At 48.0% G+C, this 23,974-nt stretch overlaps 1 protein-coding gene across 1 annotated transcript in view; it reads right to left on the bottom strand.

The window, feature by feature from the left end:
• Epb41l4b (erythrocyte membrane protein band 4.1 like 4B) overlaps positions 1 to 23,974 on the bottom strand; it is a 155,125-nt gene that overhangs the window by 96,961 nt on the left and 34,190 nt on the right. The window contains 1 exon segment of the mRNA XM_032903782.1: positions 14,409 to 14,513. Coding sequence (XP_032759673.1) covers positions 14,409 to 14,513 — 105 coding nt within the window.

Below are 23,974 nucleotides of genomic sequence, written 5' to 3'. Positions count from 1 at the left end.
GCCTGTGGATCCTGTTTCCCTAACTGGGCTGCTGTGTCTGGTCTCAGTGGGGAAGGATGTGCCTAGTCCTGCAGTGACTTGAAATTAATGGGGAAAAGTCTTTGCTCAGGTTGGGGAAGAGTGTTCCGTGTGTACTTAGTGCTTGCCTTGCATTGAGGCTTCCGAGATAGCTCAGCAAGTAAGAACACCGGCTGCTCTTCCTGAGGACCCAGGTTCGATTCTCAGCACCCACAGGGATTACAATCATCTGAAACTCCAATTCCAGGGGATCCAACACCCTCTTCTGACCTCTGTGGATGGTGTACTCACATGATGTAGGACATACATATTCGGGCAAAACCATACAACGTTAAATGAAAATATATTGACATTTAAAGTGTTTGCTCTAGTGATCAAAGTTTGGATCCCCAGAACCTAGAGAAAAGCCAGGTAGATATAAGGCTACCTGTAATTCCAGTTTAGGAGGACAGAGAGAGGATTCCCAGAGTGAGTTCGTTGATGAGATTACCAGTATCAGTGAACTCTGGGTTTCATTGAGAGACCCTGCCTCAACGAGTGAGGTATCAAAGCAATATCAACCCTCCATATGTGTATCCATGTATATACAAACATACATCCACACACACCACACGTAAATAGAAAGAGAAAAACAAATAAATAATTTGCTTGCATATAAATGTATTTTTCTATTAGCCAAAGTTTCCCTAAGCTTTTTAAAAGACGTCAGAAAGCCTCTAAGCCCCCTAAGAAACTGATTTGTAAAGTCCCTTTTAAAAAGTCTGAGTTCCTGGTGTCATATTCGCTCTTTCCCAGTAATTCTGGGTCTCCACTAATCTAGCTAAAATTACAAACTCTGATTATATACCAGCCTGTGGTTCTAACACCCTCAATTCTGACATCAGGAAAACAAAGTCTCTGGTTTTCTTTACTCCTTGATGCTCCTGGACCCCCACCACTGACAGGAAAAGGTTCAGCTGGGGCCAGTGAGGAATATTTAGCCATTCCTCTTATTTACCAGAAAACCCACTTCAGGTTTTGTAACCTAAGGAAGTTACAAAGCCATTTCTCTCATATAAACATTTATGTCAAAATAGTTGACATGCTCAGTGGTCTAACTTCTATAGGAAGCTACATATGAGAACATTATAGAGATATTATCACCCAGATAAATCCATCCAAGACAGAAAACAGAGGCTGGAGAGATGGCTCAGTGGTTAAGAGCACTGACCGCTCTCCCAGAGGTCCTGAATTCAATTTCCAGCAACTACATGGTGTCTCACAACCATCTGTAATGGGATCTGATGCTCTCTTCTGGTGTGCATGAAGACAGAGACAGTGTAGTCACATACATTAAATAAATAAGAAAAAATTTTTTTAAAAAGACAGAAAACATTGTAATTAAAGATGCATTTAATCCCTCTGGCCTGCATGTCCTGCCTGGCTATGCAGCAGGCCGCAGGGTGTTAGTTCTTTATGCCTGTGATTACGTGGTTATCCCTGAGATCTCAAGACAGAAAAGCACCAGTAATCAACAACCCAGGAAAGGTCAAAACCCACACCCTGCAGTCTGGTCTCTACCAGATGTTTATTGTTTCTGTAGCATCATAAAGATGAGCTTTCATGAATTGGGAGCTATCTGTACTGTGAGACCAAACCCTAATGGAGAGACCACGTGACTAACGGCTTCTGCTTTCTTGGAGAGGGTCCAGGTATGGTACTTAGCATGTTCTTCTGGATTGAGACTTTATATGACGTTACATGTATGGGTGTTCTGCTTGCATTTACATCTGTGAACCATGTGTGTGCTTGGTACCCAAGGAGGCAAGAAGAGGCTGTGGGATCCCCCGGAACTGAGGCTACAGATGGTTATGAGCATGTGGTGCCAGGGACCAGTCCTCTGGAAAGGCAGCCAGTGCTCTTAACTGCTGAGCCATCTCCCCAAACCCAAAGTGTGAACTGTTTTCTGAAGGGAGGACAGACATATTCACTATCACTGTAACCAACTCAATGCACACAGGGGCTTCACCGTTATAAGAAGAACTGGAATGAGACAGGCAAAGTAGGTTTCTCTCTGGCTATTCTGAAAGAGAGGCTAATTCTGCTGACTCCCGGGGACTTGCAGAAGCAATCTACGCTGTGCACATGTTACTAATGAGAAAGGGCGGGGCCGAGGGCGCACCGTGTACTCCACACCTAACCACAAAGCCTAAGAGGACTGTGTGGGAGGAGGGGGTGTGGAAACACACGCACAAAAAGCACATAACAGATGAATTAGAATACAATAACCATGCAGGCAGCGCTAAGGAGAGGAGGATGTGGGCCTCTCATCTCCACACCGCCTAGGCTGGGTAACAAAAGCAGATCACCACAGCAGGGCGCCTATCTCAAAGGCAGGGTGGCTGGGATGCTACATCTCTTTGTTGATAGCTTTGAATTGGCGATGACCTGAATGTACCTGAATGTCCGTCAACAAAGACGGATTCAAAAATGGCTCATGGGTATAATGCATTACTATTTTAAAAGGATGTAGGCTGATATTTACTGGTGTGACAAGAGACCTACAGCATAATGTGAAAGGTAGGAATAAGAAATCAGGTAGGATCCTATTTACAGAGAATTATTATTGTCTATGAAGGTATGCCCAGAAAGATTTGCAGGGGGATTTTTTTGTGGGGAGAGGGGGTCAGGAATGGTGGGGGTGTGAATGCCATTTTCTTTTACTTTTCCAAAGAGCCTTTTATTCTAATGAGATTATTACTCAGTGTGGGAGGGTTATCTCATTGTCTGTGATAGTGTGGATTTACTCATTGTTTGCCTACGAGGCATGTTTATTTTGTGTTCTGAGACAGGTTCTCGTGGATCCCAGGCTGGCCTCAAACTCTCTATGTAGCCGAGGATCACCTCGAACTTGTGATCATCTTACTTCCATCTCCTGAGTGCTAGCCATGCAGGTTCGCACGACCACACCCAGTCTGCCTGACGGGGAGCTTCCAGCCCAGCGCCTCCTGCAGCCTAGATAACCAGGCCAGCGCCCATGCTACATCCTCAGCTCCGAGCTAGGCAATTTTGATTAGGAATTTGCAGAAAGAGAATTAGATCTCACCATTGCCCTTAACCATGCAGCAAAAAACATCCCAATCTCGTTCTGGGAAGGACAGACACACAGAGGATAGACACGTACTCAGGTCCCTGCCAAGCGCCATGCTAACGTCTATGACCAAGCATGTAGTTAATGAATTCACCATTCTCAGGCACACCAAGTTCTCCTGCAGGCAGCCGTCTAGTCTAAGCAGCTCCAGACACCTTAAAGGAACCCATTCCTTTCTCTCTCTGGTCTCCTTACCATTAGCCTGAGTGATCACATTCAAGCCCATCTTCCCTCTCCCTCTCCTGGGAAGCTCTCACCTCGATCCAAGTCCAACTTGTATGATTTTTCACCGGCCTGAGTTTCAGCTCTGGCTGCACATTACAATGTGGGAAGAACTAAATGAACGAAGCTGATACCCAGGGGTCACCCGAGACCCACCGGCCCCATCTGAAAGCACCGGTTTCACAGATGTGCCTCGTGTGCCGCTCGGTATTTACAACTCACTCTTCCATATTCTCCTCTACGGGAAGATGCCCTGTGGATCTTAAAATGTCCTCGGCTCTATGCAAGCCCCATAAAATCTCAAGCAATTCCAAGGTTTATGGGCTCATCCAAGAGGTGAGATGGCCAAATGTCCACACCTGGGGCTAACGTAAGGGGAGACGGTTGCCAGATGCTCACATGGGCAGCAGCCAGTTCCACTCTGGGGCCACACTGCTAATGGCGTTCCCTTCACCTATCCTCATGGAGGCTCTATCCTTTTCGTCTAAAGCGGGGCTTGCCAAGACCGAGTCCATAAATATCTGAGGCTGAGAAAGGCGTCAAAAGTGAAATCAGTATTCTGAAGCTCCTTGACCCATGGGATTTTTTAAGAGCAAGGGCTGGTGACTCCATCAGAGGTGACGAGGAATCCATCCATGAGCCTGAAGCAGAGATGATCAAGCTTATCCTGTATCCAACCAGCTCAAAATGACCTGGCTTTCTTCACAACTGCAAAGGCTTAGCAGGTTGCTGGTCACTGGTACCGCATTCCCCCAGGAATCCCTCTCCCTGTGACTTGAGTACTAGAGCAACAACAGACCAGGCATTTAGGAAATTATACGTTGTGAACATCTTTGAGAGCTGTATCCAGCAGTAGCAAGACCTGTCTGACATGTTCACCTGCAGCTTAGCTAAATAAAGCAGACCATCAGCGAAGGCTAAGGCACTCGGCCCCTCGGAGCTCCTCTGCAGACAGACTGACGCATGCTTGAGTTCAGATGGCAAGACACTGAACTCAGCTCTCCTGTGGGCGTTAGCAAGGTGATCTCTTGTCTGAATCTGTCATCCTAGTCCATCTGGCAAAGCCCTTTCCATAGATCAAGATGTGGGATGTGATCCTGGCAGGGCCCATCTGTTCCTCTAGAACATCAGTTCTGGAAGTACAACTGGCATAGGCTGGCTGTAGGACTTAATGGCCCGAGGCCTCATAGGGAGCACTGAGGCTCAGAGGTTAAAGAGAGTTTAAAATCTCTGTCCATGGAGCCCTTGCTAGGTAGTCGTAAGACTCAAGGTCTAGTACCTAGAAACTTCCTAGGCTTAGAAGGAATATCTAATTTGCCTTGAAATTAGAGCCAGAAGGGATCTAAAGAGAAAATCACATCCCCAGGAATGAGGGAAGGAAAGAACGCTGGGGATTCAGGTCTGGGGACAGGAGAGCAAAAAGGCAGTGGTGGGATTCAAACTCACTGTTGTTCATGTCAATGTCCCCAACCCAAGGCCCATTCAACCCAAACTGATGCCAAGCACCATCTCTACCTACATGCAAGAGGACGGTCACCCTTCCTCTTCATCCAGAATGAACCTCATGGCAATGACTAGAGGTTTCCTTGGAGGTTAGCCTAAGTCTCCCCCGACAACAGCTTTGAATTAAGCACTGATCACGTGTTTGCCTGCCCCTCACTGTTGATGTTCCTGGATGGGCTATGGGAAACCTGTTGTACTTCCTCAGTCCATATGACACTTCTCTTTCCTACCACGGTGGAGGCAGGAGATCAGAGCTCCTTACCTGCTCTTCTGGTATACGGCCACAAGTCTTTCTCACCATGTGCTAGCCCCTACAATGTCTGTAGGGTCAATGATGGTCTGCCATAGTTACACAGATAGCCACAGACCACATTTATACACAACCGTTCCTTCCTTCCTTCCTTCCTTCCTCCTCCTCTTCTTCCTCCTCCTCTTCTCCCTCTTCCCCCCCTCCTCCTCTTCCTCCTCCTCTTCCTCTTCTTCCTCTCCTCCTTCCTCCCCCTCCTCTTCCTCCTCCTCTTCCTCTTCTTCCTCCTCCCTCCTCCTCTTCCTCCTCCTCTTCCTCTTCCTCCTCCCCCTCCTTTCTTCCTCCTTCTCCTCCTTTTCCTCCTCTTCCTCTTCTTCCTTCCTCCTCCGCTTCCTCCTCCTCCTCTTCCTCTTCCTCCTCCTCTTCCTCTTCCTCCTCCTCCTCTTCCTCCTCATAAATGTCAGGGCTCAAATCCTCGTACATGTTGGGCAGGTTCTTATCCCTGGGCTCCAGCCAGCCCTTTTTCTTACAGTCACATTTGAAGTGGCATGAGGCACAGGTGCAGGTAATGAATGACCTTCTGAGACACGGCCAGCAGGAAGTCAGGGGCACTGCAGTATCCCTGGCAGCCACCACAACTGTGTGTTAACTCTGCCGCACAGACCTGACTCTCACCTGCCAGACTCAAAGCCAGAAAGAACAGGAAAAACAACACATGGCCTGGCTCAAAGGAAAGGACAAAATCGGCTTCCTTGAATCTCATGCTGTAAAATGTACTGCTGTAAAAACGCCTCTATTCCTGCTGGGAAGGGGTCATTGAAGGGGACTCCAGGGCCACACATGTCCTATACAACACCTGCCCCTTGTAAGGGAAGGGAGACATCTATGAAGGACTCTTTTTAAGAATCCTGCCCTAGGGAGCTGGAGAGATGGCTCAGTGGTTAAGAGCACTGACTGCTCTCCCAGAGGTCCTGAGTTCAATTCCCAGCAACCATGTGGTGGCTCAACCATCTGTAATGGGATCTGATGCCCCCTTCTGGCATGTTTGAAGAGAGAAACAGTGTACTCACATGCATAAAATAAGTAAATAAAATCTTTAAAAAAGAAAAAAGAAAAACTGAGACATCAATGTCCAGTCATTCACCACCTCACCACCCCTGCTGACAGTCAGGTACTCTCTCCTCTGTGAGCCTGGTTATCTGCTGGAGGATTAACCACACTGAATACAGTTATCTAGCTCATGTCTGGAACCAAAGAGCTTGGCCCTGGTATGCCCTAAGTCAAGGTTGGCAAATGTTCTGTGTGTGTGTGTGTGTGTGTGTGTGTGTGTGTGTGTGTGTGTACTGTGTGTGTGTGTGTGTGTGTGTGTGTGTGTGTGTGTGTGTGTGTGTGTGTTTACTGTGTATAGTAAATACCTGTATAGTCCAGTGGAAAGTACCAGACTTTGGAGTAAGATCAAATTTTGGATCCTGACTTTGTCCTTACTTTATTGTGTACAAAGTTTCCAATTTCTCCGATTCTTAGATTAATCCCCCTGTAAAATGGTCTGCTTTGTGTCAGTTTTACAGATGGGTAACGAATGCTGAGCAGAAGTCCTGCAAGCCTTTAGTTTAATGCTAGCTCATAGGAGGGATGCAATCAATAGCACCTACCATGACCAGGTAGCACAAAGACCTGGAGTGTGTGTGTGTGAGGGTGGGGTGTTCTGGGCCAGAGGCCCTCGCTCTCTGCAGAAAGCTTTATTATGTAAATTCACTCCCAAGCTCTGCTCTAAGCTGATCCCAAAAGTGCAGAACTGCCATGGGTCCCCGGGTGGCCTGCCTTTGCAATGCAGAAAAAGGGAGACAGGAGGTCCCAGCTCCAACTGCTAAAAATAGGTGATGCCAACAGGATTTGACAGTTGCTTCAGGGCTGGGCAGGGTACCATGGAAACCAGGCTTGGCTCTTTTCAAGGAGCTGGAGATGTAAGCTTGGTGTACACCGAACTGTGCCAAAGCCTTACCACCACAACCCTTGGATGCTCATGTCAGAGGCTGTGTGGGGATGCGGATATCTGGGGGAGCCTCTAATGTGGGACAATAAGCCCTCTCCAAGGAATCACTTCTTCCCAGCATCCCATCTGTTGCTCCTCCCATGATATCTTCCCCAAAAATACCTCCCATGGCATCTGACCACCTCCTAGACCCTGTGAACATCAATAAGACCCAGCAGACTCTCTACTGAGCACTCTCCCACAGGCGTCACAGGCTTCCAGTGAGCTGCATCTTCTCAGTGCACCCATCTTGATGACTTTGTGTCCCACCCCAACCCTGCCCCGATGGAGAAAGAGACTGCTATGGTCTGAAGAAAGTTGGCTCCCAAGGCCTGTATGCTGGAAGCTTGGTCCCCAGTGTGATGGTGCTGAGGTACTTGAACCTTTAAGGGGTGGGGTAGGGTCCGGTAGAAAGAAATTAGGTCACAGAGTCCCACTTTGACCAGGTTAAGTTCTGGGGACTGAATCGATTCTGTGTAGTTAATGCAAGACCCTACACTCACGACCTCTTCTGCACCCAACCACTTCTAATTTCTGTTTTTCCAATGCATCATGACCCCTCTCAGAAACCATCCATACTGGACACTGTCTACCTCATACTGAACTTTCAGTACCTAATACTATGAGGTAAATATACCTGCTTTCTTTATAAAGTACCCTGCACCAGGTATTTTTGCTACTGTAATACGAAACAGACTAAGCCAGAGAGACCCACAACCATGTTCCAGAGGATTAGCCCTTCCCTCTTCCACGACTCCTGACTTCTGTCCTGTATATACTATTATCCCCCTCCCCAAACACACATACACATACACACACACACACACACACACACACACACACACACACACACACACACACACACTTAACGGACAATAACACCAGAAGCTGAAAAGCACAGTGACAAGTCAGGGATATATATATACATTATATACATGAAATTGAAAGTTGGAGCCTAAGTTGTGCTGCTAAATGATTCACCAAGGCTTTCCATCAAATGTAAAGAAATGTAAGTGGCTCTCCTGTGATGGTTGCTAGTGGGTATGTCCCTTGCTCCCAAGTAAAGAGGCAGCCATAAGTCTTAGGATGTAGTCAGAAAGATCTATTTAACTTTTTGAGATGCATTTCTTTTATGTGTGTGGTGAGTGCCTGAATATATTATGAGCACCACATGAGGCGCCCATGGTGTACCACAGACCAGAAGAGGACACTGAATCTTCTAGAACTGAAGCTACAGCAGGTAATGGTGAACCACACTGCCGTGTGGGTTTCAGGACCAAACCCTGGTCCCCTTAAAGAGCAGAAGTGTTCATAACTGCTAGGCCATGCCCCCAGCTCTCTTTGTTTATATCTACAAATACGAAACCCAAGGATGTGTAATAAGGCTTCACAAAGGCAAATAAGCCCCAAGGTTTACATAGAGGAAAACATCCAGGGAGCTCAGGGTGTATTTGAAGAACCATGAGTGGGCCTGTGGAGGTGACATAGAGGGACATCCAGAAATGTAAGTGGGGCGAGACATGTCAGTGGGGGATAGGCCCAACAGAACGGGACAGACGGCAGCGGGCACCATCAGGACCGGTCCATGACAGAATCAGCTGAAAAGACAGGGGTAAAAGGAAGGGCCCTGGAGGCAGCAGCACATCTCTTATATCCTTGGACTGGAAAGCAGATGGCGATCCCACACTTGCCTTACAGGAAGTCTCTCATGTCTGTAGAGTAAGATGCTGAAACGTCTCCAGGACCAGCAGAGCCAAGACACCTAGAGCCGTCTAGTCTGCGCAGGACACCCAGCCCTGCATGGCGACAGGGCACAAGAACAGGAATGCCTGCCAGCCATGTCAGCAGGGCTTCATGGCAAAGTCGTTCGGAACAGTCACATCCAAAGCTTTCCAGGAAGCAAAAAGGTTATCAAGGGGTCCCCTGAGGACCAGGACTGATGGCAGGCCAGCAAGCCCTTGGTACTAAACACAAAGATGATGGCTTCCTAGCTGAAGGAGACCCTGGAGCAGATGCACCTGCACACTAGTCCACTGATCATGAAGACTCAGAGTTCGTGGGCTCGGGACCCAAACTTCACAGGTGAGGAAAGAGAGGCCAAGAGACAAGGGATTGGCTGTCCGAAGGTCACCAGATGGGTCAGAACCAGGACCAGGGCCAAGGACCGATTCCAGATCCAGGGCTAACGAAAAGCACCACCCACCTGAGGCCAGATAGAGATGAGCTTGGGTGAAGTGAAGGGCTCAAGAGTGTCAAAGGCTGGGGTGGTCAGAGGAGCTGAGCACAGAGAAGCTCTGAAGGTGGTTGTACTGGCTAGGTTTGTGTCTACTTGACACAAGCAAGAGTCCTCAGAGAGGAGAGAGTCTCAGTTGAGAAAATGCCTCCGTAAGATCTGGCTGCCAGGCATTTTCTTAATGAGTGATCCGTCAGGGAGGGTCCATCCCACTGTGAGTGGTACTATGCCTGGGCAGGGGGTCCTGGGTTCTATAAGAAGCAGGTTGAGCAAGCCATGGGAGCAAGCCAGTGAGCAGCACCCCTCCATGGCCTCTGCATTAGCTCCCACCTCCAGGTTCCTGCCCTGTGCATGTTATTGAACACTTTGGATAATGAATTGTTATATGGAAGTATAAAGGAAATAAACCCTTTCCTCTCCAGGTTGCTTTTGGTCTGGTGTTTCAATAACAATAGCAACCCTTATGTGGTGGTTCAAATATGCTTGGCCCAGGGAGTGGCATGACGAGAAGGTAAGGCCTTGTTAGAGGAAGTGAGGCCTTGTTGGAGGAAGTATGTCACTGTGGGAGTAAGACCCTCCATCTAGCTGCCTTGGAAGCAGTCTTCTCTTGACTGCCTTCAGATCAAGACATAGAACTCTCAGCTTCTTCTCCAGCACCACGACTGCCTGGATGCTGCCATGCTTCCTGCCTTGATAACAGACTGAGCCTCTGAACCTGTAAGCCAGCCCCAATGAAATGTTTTCCTCTCTAAGAGTTACCTCGGTCATGTTGTCTCTTCACAGTGATGAAACCCTAACTAAGACCTTGTTGGTACCAAGGATTCCGGTATTGCTGTGATAGGCCTGACCATGGTTTTGTCTGGAGAAATGTAGATTTGGGGACTTTGGATTTGGGAACTTTAAGTGGGCTTTATGGAATATGGGTTAGTAGGGATATGGAAGATATTGGTGCTGAGGTGTGAACTGTGGAAATCTGGCTCTTGAGCTTTCAGAAAAGAATTTTAGTATGCAGCCAAGAGACTGTTCTTGTGATATTTTGGTGAAGAATGTGGCTTAGGCAGTGAAAGAAACCACTGGAAAACAGAAAGCTGGTGATGATGTAATAGAAAACCGAGCCATGTTCCATCCCCAACATGCAGCAGAACTAGGCAGCTTCAGCCATGTGCTCTGGCTTTAAGGTAAGGAGTAGAAAGGGGTTACTGGGACAACCGGTGCTAGTTAGCTGGAGCTAAGAAATCAGCAGTGATTAAGAAGAAGTCAGCATCACTGATGTGAAATCTGGGAAGTGTTTTCTGAAAGCACAAAGGGGAACCTGTGTTCCACAGATAACCACGGTTGTACCTCATGCTGTAGCTGGACTTGGTAATGTGTAAGAGTCACTCAGGTAGTACTGGTTTTGAAGGTATGAAGGGGGTCATGAGGAGCAGCTGAGGTTTGGAATTGTGAGAGGTCAAGAAAGGCCATTGGTGAAGGTACAGCTTCAGCTGGAGTTGATGGCCCAGGACTGACAGGGTCACCCAAAGAAGTTAAAGCTTGGCACCATGAAGAGAGGCTATGAGAGGCTACTGGTGAAGCCTAGTTGCAGAGGAAGGCTCCAGGAAATCGGAGATGCCAGTACCATGGGATGACCACCAGAAACAGCAGCAGCAGTGGAGGAGCCCAGAAGATCATGTGTGGATCCCAGACATTGGAACAAGAAGCTGTAATGCTGAAGTTGCCTTGGAGATGCCAAGTTATTCGAGATGCCAACGCCATGGGAAACCCCCTGAGGAAAGCTGCTACAAGGGACAGAAGCAGCCAAAGAGAAAGGTTGTGCTGCAGTCGACAAAGCAGAAAGGAGCTGGACATCAGACATGAGTCTGATGCAGAGTTTGGAGTTTGCCCTGCTGCCTTTTGGTCTTGCTTTTGCCCAGGATTTCCTTGCTGTGTCTTTTTGGAATGGTAATGTACATGCTAGCATGATGTTAGAGGACAGGTATGTGATCTCCTTTTTTTTTTAATTTTAATTTTATAGTTGATTACAGTTAAGTGACTGAATGAATCTCAGAAGTGACCTTGAACTTTGGACTTTTAAACATTGTTGAGAGTGTGATAGACCATGGGAACCTCTGAAGTCGGACTAAATGTACTTTGCACTGTGCTATGGCTAGGTATGGCCCCCATAGACTCGTGCATTTGAATAAGCCTATGGGGGCCAGGGAGTGCAATGAGGTGGTTTGAATATGCTTGGCCCAGGGAATGGCACTATTAGGAGATCTGGCCTTATTGGAGAAGTGTATCACTGTGAGGGTGGGCTTTGAGACTCTCCTCCTAGCTGTCTAGGAAACAGTCTTCTCCTGACTGCCTTCAGATTGAGACATAGAACTCTCAGCTCCTTCTCCAGCACCATGAACCTCTCAACCTGTAAGCCAGCCATGATTAATGTTTTCCTTTGTAGGAGTTGCCTTGGTCATGGCTTCTCTTCTGGACAATAAAACCCAAAGTAAGACAGCAGTGGTTCTCAGGAATAAACCTCTTTCTCCCCAGGTTGCTTTTGGTCTGGTGTTTCGTCACAGCAACAGAGACCCCAACTAAGCCAGTGTCATTCTGGAAGCAACTAGAAAGGAACTGTGGGCTGTGCTCAGAAGAAAGATGCAGAGGCAAGCTGATTGCTTTACCCAAGGATGGAGTAAGGATAAACTAATAGAGAGGCTAGAGGGTTCAGGGTAAGAAGCACAGGAGTCTAGAACAGATGGCCTCAGTCTTCTCTGCAGATAGACAGCTGCTAGACAGGATTGGTGTGGATTTGACTAGAGGTCAGTGGTAGGAACCAAAAGAATGAACCAAAGGGCATCCAGGCATCTGTGAGAAGCTCACGCTCCTGAGGCACAGCTTGAGGACTGGACTTGGCTGAACCTGTGATCTCTGCTGCAGACAAAGGATACAGACTGGTGTCTCCAGCATTGTTTGACAGCCTGGGAAAAGCCACAGAGAAACCAGATGAGCATGGTTGCCAAGGGGAGGCCAGTTGTGTGAGAGGAGAACCAAAGGCTGAGTGAGGACCAAAGCCTCGTCCTCTAAGGCAGGAAAGAAGGCAAAAAAAGAAGAGACTGGGGGATGTGAGGTGGGTCAGAAATATGGGAGTTAGGGAATCTGTGAGATTTGCTGAAATGAAGCCTAAATGAGAAGAAACAGTGTCCAGAATATGGTCAGGGCCAGCAACATGAGTTCTAGGTTCATCCAAGTGAAGAAAAACAAAAATAGACACGGAGATGGCTTCGATGGATGTGAAGGTCAGCCATGAGGGCAGAGCTCAACTTTAAAGAAGTAGACTGGGCTAAAGAGGCAGAGAGGGAGAAGCTGGGAGGCCTCCCTAACACTTGGGGTAAAGGGAGTCTCTCCAGCTGAGAAACAGAGAAAGAACCAGGATCAGTCAAGGAAGCAAGCGCTGTTACAAGGTAAGGAATTTAGAGCCTACAGAAGTCCTAAGGTACAGGAGGAAGAGGTGGGATCACCCAAGAGCTATCCCCCCTCGGGAGGATGTAGCCAGGAGCACCAACAGCCAGATTCTGTCACCTCAGGGTTCAGCATCTCCCTGATACTAAAACCCAATTACCAGGTACCAGGTTTGAGCAGCTACATCTTAAAGCTATCCCCAGGGAATATCTGGTAAGTGTCTCCCACGTATAAAGAGCTTCAGATCTCCAGCTCAAACAGGTTCCCAGAATACCCAGCTTCCAAACATGGTCTGACCCAGCACCCTATCCCTCCTGTCCCATACTTCTTCTAATCAGTCTGTGTGGTAGGTATGTGTCTGCGCATATGCACACATGTGCATGCAGGTACGCATGTGGCAGCTAGACACCGATGGGTTTACTCCTCAACCATTCCACGCCTTATTTTTTGAGACAGGTTTCTAGCACTGGGCCTGGAGCTCACAGAGTAGCAAAGCTAAAAGACTAGCAAGCTCTAGGGTACAGCTCTCCCCAACTAACCCCAGGGGATGGGGATGGAACATCGCTGGGGTGACAGACAAGTGCCGTCACACTGATTAACATGGGTGAGGGGATCCGAACCCAGGAACATGGGTCCTCATATTTGCCCTGCTGAACGCTCTCCCTGTTATCCCCCTGTCATGTTACATCAACCGTATTCATCACCTTCTCTTCAGAGTTTAGAATAGAGCCCCGTGTACAACAGCCACTTAGAAAACACTTTAGAATGCCAAGTGCCTTGTCTTTGAAACCCGAAGGCACAGCTTGTTGAGAAGGACCAGGAAGTCCCTCCTGCTCTCAGAAACAGAAGCGCTGGGGCTGGACAGGTGGCCCAGATGTTAGGGGCGCTGGCTATTCTTTCAGAGAACCTGGGTTTAATCCCCAGCACCCACAGGGTTGATCACAACTGTATGTAACTCCATTCCCAAGGGATCCAAAGCCCTCTCTGGCCTCAGGCACTGCATGCACAGGGTACATAGACATACACATAGGGAAACACCCACGTGACATAATTAATTTAAAAGGAAATAGATGCACTGAGCTTTGCAGAGGTCACTCATTCTAGCACCCGTCTCCAGAAAAATGAGGTGAGTCTGTTCTGACTATCACCCCCAGAGCCAAGGTCAGCTGTGACCGCCCCCTGAATCCTCCCCTACGTCGGCTGTGCTCACAGCAGCTGCTTGCTTCCCACCCTGGTTCTGCAAGAAAGGACTGGATCCTCTAGACCTGCCACCAAAAAGATGTCTATAAAGGGGCTTTTTCCTTCTTCTTCCTCCTCCTTTATTAGTAATGTTTCTATCATATACCGACCGGTGTCTGGCCATGTTCCCAGAAGGTGTTCTTTGCACATAACCTCTGGTCAGTGGCTACTTCAAGGGGGAGAGGGTCCAACGGGAATCCTGCATGCATTTCATTCAGGCACCAGCACCACCCGCCAAGCTCATTACTGGGACAATATCTCAATTTTCCTCTTTTCTCTATCAATGTCTGGGGCTCTATAATTAGCATGGAGAGCCATCGCTTTTGAAATGAATCACTGCGTGACATACCGTGACCTGGGCGGAGTCGAGAAACTGCAGACCAAAATAATCTGTTTCCACCAGGTCCAAGTGGTACACAATCTGGTCGAACAAATCCTGGCCTTTGGCATGTTTCTGGAAGACAAAGAAGAGCATGAAAATTGAGGGTACAATAAACGGAAACAAACATAATTTTTTATAAATCCGTTTTATAAACTGCATTGCAGGCATACAAATTCGTAAACTTTTAATTAGTCTTATTTAAGTGAAGTAAGAATCCCTAATTAAAGATATCCAGATACCAAGTGATCCTATGGAGTCAGAGGCCCAGGCTGAAAACTGTCAAATCTCCCCTTACAAGAAGGAAGCTTTTTAGATGAATGGCTTTGTGCAATGGTAAGTTCTACCCAGGCCAGGCACTCCGTAAAGGGATGTGATGGGGCTCTGCTCCAGCACAGCCTCCCCCAGCTGTCTGTCAAGGCAGGCCACCTCAGCAAACCTGCTAATTCTTGTAAGTTGGCTTGTCCAGCCTTCTGATTTTACAGCGCCATTAACCGAAGCCCAGGAAAAACAATCAGTCACAGAGCACAGCCATCTAGCTAGGACTCCAACCCAAACCCCAGGTCCACTCCAGGGTTCTGTGTGGTCACAGCCAGAGCAGGAATACAGGAAAGAGTCAGGTACAGCATCCACGCCTGCTCCTTGGAAACGGGCACGGCCTTGGACAAGCCACATCTCTTGCTTCCCCTTCCACTGTGCGAAACGGGCTGCTTTCCCCAGCCCCTTTTCAGAAAGCAGAGATCTCAAACAGGAAGCTGCTGCAAGGCGACGCAGACCTTTGACTGACTAGGAGGCTTCTGAGTACTCGCAGAAGCAAAATGCGGGCACGTGTCCCTGATAAAAATCAACACCGCAGCGAAGACATCTCAACTCGGTGTCAAAGGAAGGAGCAAACGGCAACTTCAGACGTGACTGGAGAACCCACTTCTGACTACAGACACCAGCACTCGACAGGAAAGCAGCTGACATCACATGACCTTTCCCTGTTAACTGAAGAGTAGGTAGCAGCCAACAGGCAAATGAACTGAAGAGGGAGCAGGTTTCGGTGGAACAGACAGAACTGCGAAACTCCCAATACCACGCAGGCAGGCACGACGCTTCGTGAGCTTGGGTCAGGCGGTGCTTGTCAACACCATAAGCTAAGTAACCAAAGGAGCAGTGAACTGCATCTCCAAGAATGAAACTTCTGTGCTCCAAAGGCACTGAGACGTCAAAGAAAAGAAGAGGAGGAGGAGGAGGAGGAGGAGGAGGAGGAGGAGGAGGAGGAGGAGGAGGAGGAGGAGGAAGAGGAGGAGGAGGAGGCGGCGGCGGCGGCGGGGCGGGCGGGCGTGCAGCAGCAGCAGCAAAGGCAATCCACAGTGTAGGGGGAAGTTTGCAAATCATAGCCGTCACTCCAGCCTGTGGGGGAACCGTTCCAGTACCAGTCAAGAAGACCAAAATGCACAGATGCTCAAGTCCCTCATATGCATGGCAAATAAGTCATGCACGTCCTCTCACGTGACTTAAACCCTCTAGCGGACTCACGCCACCTAAGACAACAGCTGTTATGCAAAGAGCTGTTCTTGCTTCACCGTGCTGTTTAGGGAATCACCGAGGAAGAGTCTATACACGTTCAGTGCTGCCACAATTTTTTCCCAGTAGTTTTGATCCAGTTAAGTTGACGTCAAGGGCCAACTGTCTCTGATAAGAGACTTTTACCCAAAATAAACGAAAGAACTATTATAATCCAATAACGAAAAGACGAGTATCTAATTGGGAACCAGCGGAAAGGAGCATATTGTGCTCTGAAGCTCTGCAAGGGTTCAGTAAGCGCCTGGAAATGTGACAACAGCATCAGCAGCCAAGGGACCTGTATAAGCCATGACCCCACAAGTAAGACAATCAGACCCCACTGCATGCCCAATCGGATGGCTGGGATGGAAATGACCTAACGACAAGTGCTGGAGGCACAGAACTCCTCACACTGCTGATAAAATAACAGACTGCAGCCACACTGGAAAACACTCTTATCAGCTCCCGAAATGGTTAAGAACAGATTAGCACATGGCCTGCAAGTCTATCTGGAAGAATGAATGAATGAATGAATGAATGAATGAATGAGAGAGAAAGAAAGAAAGAAAGAAAGAAAGAAAGAAAGAGAAAATTCATGCTCATGAAAATGTTGTACATGGATGTTCACAGCAGCTCTATGCGTTATACCCGAAAGGCAGAAACACAAAACAGCCATCAATTGATTATCAAAATATAAAACTCATTTGGTGGACTATTATTTTACCATAAAAAGGACTGGTGAGGTTGGAGAGATGGTTCAGTGGTTAAGAGCACTGACTGCTCTTCCAGAGGTCCTGAGTTCAAATCCCAGCAACCACATGGTGGCTCACAACCACAGCAATGGGGTCGGATGCCCTCCTCTGGTGTGTCTGACGACAGTGATGGTGTGCTCACATGCATAAAAGAAGGACTGGAACACTGATGTATGTTAGCACAGGGGTAAGATAAGAAAACCCTCTTCTTCAGTCAAGGAAACTGGTCACAAAGCACCGTACTGGTATGACCCTATATCATAAGAAGTGTTAAGAGTGGACCAACCCTAGAGACAGAAATTAGGTTGTGGTTGCTTAGGGTTGAGGGAGTTGGGAGGTGATAGCTAGGCTGGTGTTTTATCAATGAAATGTCCTAAAATTGACCATGTTGACAGATGCAGAGTTCAGCATATATGGAAAGCCTCTAGACTGGACACCTTAGAAGGTGACGTATGAATCCCAGTAAAGCTACTACACACACTAGAGTTTTCTTTGTTGAAGAATCCCAACATGTAAATTAATCAGGAACAAGAAAGTTGCAACATCAACACCTCACAGCCTGAATGGCAGCACACTGGCAACTCGTACCCTGTGAAGTAGCCAGCCAGCATCTCTGTTACAGAACACCCCACCTCCTCAGTCATAACTGCTTCCAAGTCTCCACAAGACCCAGCCTAGGAAAAACTCTAGAAACCCCATAATGCAAACCACCCAGCTTCTAGTATAGAAAGAAGAGAAGAGGTGGAGAGAGGCAACCGTAGGTTCAAAGATCTGAAAGACTGTCTTCAAAAAGACAAGGTCAAACCACAATATCTAGGACAGATGGACATACGGATGGACAGATGTGTGCATGCGCAGGCACGTGCATAGACACACACACACACACACACACACACACACACACACACACACCATTGACATACTGTCTAGGCACACACTTGGGGGAAGAAACTTGAAATGAATAAGGAAGCGACCACACTAAAGTCAAGGTAGCTGCTGCTCGTGAGCGAAGACCCCAGAAGGTGGTGGGATGGAGGGACACACCTGGGCATGCAGATTTTATCTTGGGAGATGGGATGTTTGCATTGCAGTAACTCACAAACTATCTGCACATCTCTATAGGAAATATACAAAGTAAAAGGGTAAGGATGAAGTCTCACCATAGAGGGCAAGAACATCGAAAGGTCCTGCCTTCAAGACTCAGCATCTACCACTAGAAGGCAGACTGAAGCCTCCCTCTGAGCGAGCTCCTCCAAGGCCAACAACAGGCAGAGAGGGCTAAATGTACAATGAGGCAGGGGCATGGACAGCTGCACCCCAAGGTGATCTTGTGCAAAGCTGTAGGCATGCACCTACCTGTGGGACTAAGAGGAAGGAGGGTAAACCTTACTCCGTGTGATGAGACGCCTGACAGTACAGGTAAACTGAGTCACCTGGAGCCTCTTTAGATTGGAGAGCTGACTTTTGCAGGATAGGAAAGCTGAGAGTGGGCTATGGTACGAGGGCTTCCACCACCACTCCCATTCCCCCATCTTCATCCTTCTAGTCTCCCTAGACTGGGTTTCTGCTTCGAGGACCCCTCCAACCTATCCTTCATTCCACCTCTGTCCGTGAAGCTGGTAGGGCCACTGGGGAGTCATTGTTCCAACAGAAGATACGGTAAGGCACAGCTGATGATGTGTTTACAGATGCCCAGGAGGCAGCCATGAGCCCACCAAGGGAGGCCCTGGCACGGCAGAAGGAAGGATCCCTTCCCTATGGAAAAGTCCCTCCCCTGCCTCTACCCAAAGGATGGAGGCAGAAGAGTATTCGGAATGAAGCACAGTGGCGGTATGCACTGACCCTTTCCACTGTGCATTATCAGTTAATAACCTGGAGCTGATGAACTCAAAGCTTGGATAATAAGTCTTGAAATCAAGTAGGGAGGCACAGGTGGGGTGCAGACTGGAGTTGAGACTGGATTTGGTTGGGTTCTGTGGCCCCACTTATTCAGGGCACCGGGTGAAGCCCACAGGGCAAGTTTGGGAGGACTGATGAACTGCTTAGGGTCGCAGTGGGTAGTCCGTCTGTCTGGTTCCTGAACACAGTCTCTTGCTTCCTCCTGGCCGAGGTCTTCTGCTGTCCTGCTGCTAAAACCTTTCTTAACTAGTTCTGTCCCACTAGGGGACTCTTTAATGAGGCATCAGCTCCACCACGGCGGGTGTTGCTTGGGGCTGGCTGCACTGGAGAGCAACAGGGAGCACATCCTGAGGATTGGTTGTTATGGGGAAGAAGACAGAGTGCCAGAGTTAGGAGTTTTTCCTTCTCCCTCCCAAACTGCGCTTGTTGTCAACTGTCCAAAGGTCAGGTTTTTAAAGAGAAGTTTAAAGGGAAACACCCACAGCTTCCCATTTGAATATGTCTTTGTTTCAGCAAATATCCTGTTTCTATAAAGCAGTCCGTGGTATGTATAATACACGTTTTAACATTTTATTATTGTTATGTGCCTGTTTTAACATTTTATTATTGTTATATGGCAAGGGGAGGGTGTATGCGTGCCACAGTGCATGTGTGGAAGCCAGAGAGGCAATTCTATGGAGATGGTTCTCCCCTTCTACCTTTATGTGCAATTGCAAAGATCTAACTCACATGGTCTGGTTTGCGTGGCAAGTGCCTTGACCATGGAGCCATCTTGCCAGTCCTACGTATGACGCGTGTGCTTTTATGTAGTTGGCATCAAAGCTCATCTGCTTCTTTGCACTTATGCCTCCCTCTTGGTAACTACCCTCTCCACCGGCACAATCTCACCGCTTCCGGTTGAGCACTCCCTGAGGGCAGGGTCTAGCCATGCTCACCTGAGTAACCACATCTCTGTGATCCACCTCCAAGCACAGAGCCCTAACATGCACACACACACACACACACACACACACACACACTCACACACACACTCACATACACTCACATACACACACACACACACCCACTCACACACACACACACACACACACACACACACACACACATACACACACACACACACACACACACACACACATACACACACTCACACACACACACACACACTCACACACACACACACACACACACACACACTCACACACACACACACACACACACACACACACACACACCCACACACACACTCACACACACCTCACACACACACACACACACACACACACACACACACACATGTCTCGACCTAGATAAGTGGCGTATAGGTAGATGATCGGGGAGACATACAGTGGGGTCTGGGGCAGGAAGGAGATGCAGTGGACGGGCTGTGCTTACGTATGGTACCAACCACAGACTAACGGTGCCTCACAAGCGGCAAGTCTTATTAAGCAAGGGAATATGTTTATTACAATATTTTCAAATCATGAATTCCGCAAAGCAGCACCTAGGGAACCGACCGCACTTCCAAGGCCATTTACCCAAACACAATTTTGTTGCTATTATGTGACGAGCAGTCTAATGGTTACCATAGGAGATGAGTTACTGTGAAAGTCATCCTTGATGCGTTAATATAAACGAAGTCTCCCCATCTGTGCCAGCTTTAGTCATTCGGTCATTTAACAAGTACCCAACTGAACGTTCATCAACTTCCGGCCGCCATTCCATGGCCTGCATATGTTATGGGGGTTAAGAAGTGAGAGAGTGTGATGGAACATATCTGTATCCTAACCTTGAGTGGTAGAGGCAGGGGGATCAAGAGCTCAAAGCAATGTTCTTCTGAGAGCTCTAGGCCAGACAGGGCTACATGAGCTCATCCTCCAAAACAAAACGAAACAAAAACAAAGCAAATAAACAACAACAAAAAATGGCATAGTGGTGAGTGCCCTTAATTCTAATATCTGGGAGGCAGAGGCAGGGAGATCTCTGAGCTAGCCTGGTCTACAGAGCAAGTTCCACACCGACCAGGGCTACATAGTAAGACCCCCATCACAAAAGGAAATTCAAAAATTAAAAAGCCCGGGAGGGAGACATGGCTCAGAAAATTTAAGAGTATCTTCCCGGACCGGAGTCTGCTCACAACACCAACGTTAAGTGGCTTACGAGTGCCTGTAACTGCAGCTCCAGAGGATCCAATGTCCTCTTCTACCCGCCAAGGGCAATGCACATACACGCACAAACCTACGCTCAGACACACGCGTAAACAAATAATAATAAAAGTGGGGCTTTCTTTTAGAGCCTAAAGAAACAGTCTGCAGCATGGAGAGCTGCGCCTGCTCACTGCGGGAAGTCCTCAGTGAATGAGCACTGGCTGAGAAGCTAAGTCGTACAAAGCAGCTTAGGACACACACAGCGCGTACCTCCTGCCCACTGAGGCCACAGTCTGGCCTGCAGTTCTGATCGCCAGATTTATATGCCGAGCTCTCCCTGGATACAGCAGGCTCTAGCAAGCTCTACCTTGAGTTCTTGCGGCCCTAATTCTTAGGCCTCCCATCTCAACAACATCGTTTTCCCAAGGACGAGCAGCTTTGATCAGAATGCCTCTCTGTAGCCGCTCCTTCTGATCTGACAAGAGCGGGAATAACAAGCTCATTAAAATCTGCGCACAAGTCCATAGTTGCCAACCAAGGTTGGGGTGGGCAGATAGACAGACAGACAGCGACTAGGGGAAGGCAGGGACTCTGTACAGCCGCTGCTGGCCAGCCAAGAGGCTCCTGTGCCAACTCACTGGTTCCCAGCCATGTTTCTGATAAGGAAGGGAGACTCCTGGACAGCCAGTATCTTCACTGCATGTCCTAAATAAATAAGCCACGGTACTACGTGACCTCAGATAAGATACTATTGGCAATGTCTTACTGCAACCTGCCTCAGCTTCGCGGCAAACAGGTCAAATCTAGTTGTGGAACAAAGATGACAGAAGCCAACTGTCCAGAGCTCATTTCATCTCCAAAGTAGAAAATGCCAGGCATCCCAGGTAGACTTCAAAGGAAGGCATAAGCTAAGCTGGGCACGCTCCATGAATACGTGTGTATGTTCTAGTTGTGAGCTAAACTGGGAAGGTACAGTGTCTGTCTGAACAATGTAAGCGACTGCAGGAGCCCTCCCAACGCACCTGCTCCACATCCATCCCATGCCGTGTCCCCGTGTGCCCATGTGCCTGTCCATCCCCTCAGGTCCAAACATGTCATACCCAGATGATAGTGATGGCCCCAAGTGACCCTGACGTCTCTAGTTTTGTGTCTGCCCACCACCACCCTTCTCTGTCTCTGAGACAAATTGTCATTCAAGATATTCTTCTCTGCTCAAAAACACCTACCAGAGAAGCAAGTTTTCTGTGGGTGCCCTGCAGCCTGATCTGTGACTTTGCCCAAAGCCTAAAAAGTTCTGCCTCTCCCTAGGACCCTATGAGTACCCTGAACCCCAGTCAAGCTCTGAAGCCTGATGCCTTCCAGATACAACATCACGTCACCTTCCACAGCAGCCCCTACCTCTACACCTTGACTTGTGTCCTTTCTTTTGCCCACGAAGCTGTTCTCCAACCCCGCTCCTCTCCTCACCTGCAGAAAGCTGAACTCTAGGCCCAGCACCTTTCCCAATTTATCTTTTGTTTCAGCTGGTGTTTGGAAGCTGACACAAGCATTAGCACAGATAGATTAGGGAGAATCCTCAGTCCCACACAAAAGTCTTCAATGACCATTGTTTCAGAAGTCTGATCTCCCCATTGCAATTCTGTCCTGAATTCTCTATAGCTGGCAGGGACCTGAGAACAAAAGTCTAGTACGACCATTGCTCACCCAGACCTCTTATCAGCTCTAACACACATGGTTACACTGGTGTTTTAGAAATCACATCCCACTGTGGCCTCTCTTTAAGGCCTATGGAAATCTATTTATTCATATATCTCCTGTTTGTTTATCTGGTTTCTAGTGCTGAACTGAGGATCAAATCCAGAGCCTTATACATGCTAGGAAATGCTTTGTTTTACTCAAACAAGGTGTCTTAGGGCTTCTATTTCTGTGAAGAGACTCTTAAAAAGGAGAACGTTTAATTTGGACTGGCTTACAGTTGAGAGATTTAGTCCATCATTGTCATGACAGGAAGCATGGTGGCACACAGGCAGACACAGTGCTGGAGAGGTAGCTAAGAGTTCTACATCTGGATCTACAGGCAGCCGGAAGAGACAGGGAGCCATTAACCTTGGTTTTGAGCTTCTGAGCTCTCAAAGCCTGCACTCTAGTGCTATACTTCCTCCAACGAGGCCACACCTACTCCAACAAGGCCACACCTACTCCAACAAGGCCACACCTACTCGAGTTCACACCTAATAGCGTTACTCCCTACAGACCTATGGGGGCCATCTTCATTCAAAGCATCCCACAGGGTGTTACTATTCAGTACAGGCTGGAACCACAGTGCTCTTGCTTGCACTTACCAAGTGCTGACTGGACAGGCATGTGCCACCTTGTTTTGTTTTTTAAATAAATTTCAGAATCCCATGCAAGGGTTAAAAAACAAACAAATCGGGCTGGAGCGATGCTCTCCCAGAGGTCCTGAGTTCAATTCCCAGCAACCACATGGTGGCTCACAACCATCTGTAATGGGAACCAATGCCCTCTTCTGGTGTGTCTGAAGAGAGCGACAGTGTACTCACAGACACAAAATAAATAAATAAAATATTTTAAAAAACAAACAAACACAAAAACATTTAAAAACCATTTTGAAGTGCTCAGGATCAAACCCAGGGCCTTGAACAAACGAGGCAAGCCGTCTACTGAGCTGTATCCCATCCCCTATGCTCATGATTTCTGAAGAGAAGAACAGCTGGGCTTTTGTTTGTTTGTTTTCAAATTTGCTTCCATTAAGTTTCATCATCCTTAAATTAGCCTGAGATCTATTATACGTTAAGTGCATTAAGAGTCTCTCACTCCGACTCTCAGGGATCCATCTCCCTTTTTATAACATGTGGAAGTGCCACAGGTGGGCCTGGGTGGGGATGGCAGTGCATAGTGCCTCACTCATTAAAGGCACCTGTGTGGTGAGAGGCTTCCGGCCTGGACATGAATATGCACAGTCCCTGTGCTCTGTGGGGACACATGCTGGATCAGAAACCCAGTTCTATGACACCCCCCATCCCCTCAGCAAACCAAACATGACCTTTGCCACTCTTGAGAAAATGGCAACGATCTCGTCCGTCTGTCCACTTTGCTCAACAGCTCTATCAACAAGAGAGCGAGTGGGCATCATGCTCTCCCAGGCAGAACCTAACTTTCACCCAAA

Source organism: Rattus rattus, chromosome 1 (assembly GCF_011064425.1).
Source record: "Rattus rattus isolate New Zealand chromosome 1, Rrattus_CSIRO_v1, whole genome shotgun sequence".
In the NCBI taxonomy this organism is placed as follows: Eukaryota; Metazoa; Chordata; class Mammalia; order Rodentia; family Muridae; genus Rattus; species Rattus rattus.
Note: the sequence above shows the minus strand (reverse complement) of the source record. Positions and strands in the feature narration are given on the sequence as shown.